This window comes from Phanerochaete carnosa (genome assembly GCF_000300595.1).
Source record: "Phanerochaete carnosa HHB-10118-sp unplaced genomic scaffold PHACAscaffold_3, whole genome shotgun sequence".
NCBI lineage: Eukaryota > Fungi > Basidiomycota > Agaricomycetes > Polyporales > Phanerochaetaceae > Phanerochaete > Phanerochaete carnosa.
Genome location: NW_006767630.1, coordinates 220,079 through 223,465, shown reverse-complemented (window position 1 = coordinate 223,465; position 3,387 = coordinate 220,079). Strand labels below are relative to the sequence as shown.

The window sequence follows — 3,387 nt, the reverse complement described above, 5'->3', positions numbered from 1 at the left end:
GCAAGGGTTCAAAGCGAAGGATGTCGTATCGTGTATGTGTCAGTAGGTGTAGCTTGACCTTCTCAACTATTTTGCTTGGCTCTATATCACAGAATGTATTGAGCACGTTTGCAAGAGTGACCTCAATGTCATCCTGAGATGTACCAATTAGCATCTATTCCTGACGTCGAACTATAGACATACCAGATACTCGTCTAGATTTTGTATCTCAGGGAACCAAATAAGAGATGAAAACTCTCCTGCTGCTCGCCAAAGCTGAAACACAAGTGGCGGTACAAGATCGTAGGCATGAAACGAGATTGTTTGTGTAATCGTCTTGAGCTGGCGACCCACAAGAGAACTCACGTATTGCATGATGTACTGAGCACGGACTGCGGGGATTGATAGGCCTTTGACATCTGTTGCCTGAAGCCGATGAGCGTAGAGATTTTTCTGCTCTGTAGTCTACTGTATATGGGTCATATGCCAGACATACTTTGTCATCCCCAAAAGAATAGTGTGAAGGATCTCGATGGGTGTGTCCTGTGTTGGATCAAATCCATCAACAGTGAAGAAAGGGCTGATAATTATCTCCTTGTGTTCTTCAACCCACTGTTGGAGCTCATCGCGTATTGAGTCCTTAGTGCGTGAGCTATTGTCTCTCTTCATCTGCCGTGCACGCTTGAGCAAGCGGTTGATCCAATGCTGAGTATATAGATCCTTGACCCCTGTGGCTGTCAGGAGATCTTTAACGGATTTTGCAACGCCCATACATGCCACCGCTACCTGCTTCTCAAGTTCTCAAAGTATTCCTTCCTTGGTGCGTGGTGTCCCAACCTGGAAAAGGCTGTGGTAGCCTGCATCTGTCTCCTTGTGTGCCTTTGTTCCACCTGCATCGCACTTTCGACAGTAGCAATTACCACGTCCACCGATATGAGCAGATACTTCACTCTGCATGGGGTTGTCAGATGGTTGAGCATTGACATGAAGCCAGAAGCGGACGTTCTCTCCGGTGATGCTGTCCCGGACAACAACAGGGTTGGTGTGCGTAGATCCGAGGATTTTCTTAAACGCCATGAACTGTTCGGCAATCGAGGCATGCTGGGAAGTGGATAAAAAGTGCGTATGGAATTCTTGCTGCAGAAGCTCACGTGGCAGATTCTGATGTGTGACATAGGCATTCCAGTGTTTGTTCCAAGACTTTGAGCGATTACCGGATACATCATCTCCAAAATAGTCGACGAAGCTGGTGTACAGTGGATCTCCCTGCGCAACCTCTTGCAAGTGATTGGGCATGTTCTCAGGATATCTCCAGCTAGTTGCTCGCTCTAAGAATGAATTATCTATCAGTGAAGCTTTAAAATTGCCAAAAGAAAATAGCCCTACCATCCCAGCTGTGCGGTAGTACCTTGGCTTCTGCCAAATCATGGTAGTTGTAGCAAAGGGCCTTCGCTTCAATATCGATAGATTTAGCATTGTTAACTGAAGCTGTACCCCTCAAAATTTTATTCAGCCTCTAACTGTTGGACCTGCTTGAGAGGACGAAGGGCATGGCTCACACTTTGGTCAATTGTTACAGTAAATGCATCTGCATGAACTTCACCATGGACTACAACCCAGCGTATAGGAATAACAAAGGTTCCATCCTGCAGCTTGGCCAGCTCGTCAACATAGAAGTGCTTACCAGCACCGGCATCGTACATCGGGCTGAGCATCCGTGTGTCCATCTCGTGGCGCCACTTATTAGCATGCCAGACCTCATGGATTCCACCCTCTGGGACCTCAGGATAGACATGGATATATGGTCGAGTCTGGGGGTTTGCCGAATCCTATTGAAATTACAGACAAGTATGAGCTGAGTTGTACCATAATTTTTCCACAGCGTCACGCACCTTGGCGATAATACTCCGAATATCATTCATGTAGAAGACATTCCCGAGTTCAGACTGGCATCGTATAGAGGGTACGCCACACTTCTGGGGTAGTTTCTCTTGTGTATGGCGAAGCTTGTAGAGCAAAGGAACATCACGGGCACCTGTCTCCTTGAGAGTCCAAAGAAATATCTGCATGAGTGAATTGGAGACAGGGCACCGAGGTAGGTTATCGATGGTATCAAGAAGAAACATCTGTAATACAAGAGTGTGTCAACTAAGATCAGGTTCATAAGCACTAGACTCACTGTCTTTGACTCATACGGAGCCCATTGGTTTGACAACGCAGCATCAGCATCGCTTGGCACAAAAGCAGGCAGCTCATAGTTAGCTGCATCCTCTACAGACGGCGGGTCCAGTTCTATTATGCAAGAACAAAAGCATCAGTATCTGAGTTGTTACAAAAGGACGAGCAGGCAAGATGCATACTGGTGCTGGCAAGAAGGTCTGCTAGAAGTTCGTCCAGATCCTCAGAGCCAAGGCGAAGCTCGAGGAATGGATCAGAGCCAGGGCTTTCATTCCCGAAGCCTAGGTCCTGAGCTGTGGAATGGGCGTTCCAGATTCCAAAGGCCTCTGCATTCTGCTTGAGGTGACGTTGACTCTCTGCCGCTGCCAAATCAGGATCCTCTCTGGCATTAAACGTGAACGCGTGTGGATCCTGTGAGAAGTCAGCCCAGAACTCCTCTTCTGCTGTGCTGGACGCATTTCTCGCTAAAGCAGGCTGTCTAGGTTGTATCAAGTTAATTGATTGCAGTGCCAATGAAGCCCCAGCCCTTCGCTGTTCTCTGCGGTTGAGTGTTTCGGCGATGGCTGCAACTTGAGCTCCTTGGCGCTCATGCTCCTCTACCACTTCCACGTGGGACCTTCCCTTGATGTGAGCTGCCACACTTTTCTTGCGAATTGTTGGTCCTCCCTCTTCAGGAGAGCAGAGAACACAGCGCATTTCGGAGCCGTCTCCTGAAGGCATAAAATCTGGCTGCCTCGTAAGCATTGTTGCTTGCCTAAATTTCTATAAAATAAACCGACATTTCTTGTACAATTCTTGGCGAGACATACTTCCAGGACGTGAACACCGATAGGTGAAGTAAAAAATGGAGACGGCTTATGATGTGTGTGGTTTCACTCACGCCAATGGATCGCGTGCGGCCGTTATTGATTGAGACATGAGCAGTCCTTCAAAAGGCCACCAACTGACCACAATATAAAACCACAGAACGGCACGCCATTCTTCCTCCTGAACACACATCGACATGCCCTCTGCGTCTTCTGCAACTGCCTTCTGTGATGAGCTTGAACAGTTTGCTAATGCCAACAGCTCGCCACCTGGCAGCCCCAGGCAACCGGCCACGGTTCTCGGAAAACGAATCCGCCCCGCTGAGAGCACAAGTGATTTGGAGGAAGAGGACACTAGCACTATCAGAGGCTGCTCTCAAGATCCTACTACCAGTCAAGATGATACTTCCCCTATCCACTCTAC

The 3,387-nt window shown here is 48.2% G+C and overlaps 1 protein-coding gene across 1 annotated transcript; it reads right to left on the bottom strand.

The window, feature by feature from the left end:
- Nucleotides 1-780: 780 nt before the first annotated feature.
- PHACADRAFT_192613 (uncharacterized protein) lies at nt 781-2,901 on the bottom strand (the record flags this gene model as incomplete). Its single annotated transcript, XM_007392756.1, has 6 exons — nt 781-1,307; nt 1,366-1,431; nt 1,664-1,808; nt 1,872-2,105; nt 2,159-2,271; nt 2,340-2,901. 6 exons carry the CDS (start codon nt 2,899-2,901, stop codon nt 781-783), a joined length of 1,647 nt encoding a protein of 548 aa, XP_007392818.1.
- Nucleotides 2,902-3,387: the final 486 nt, after the last annotated feature.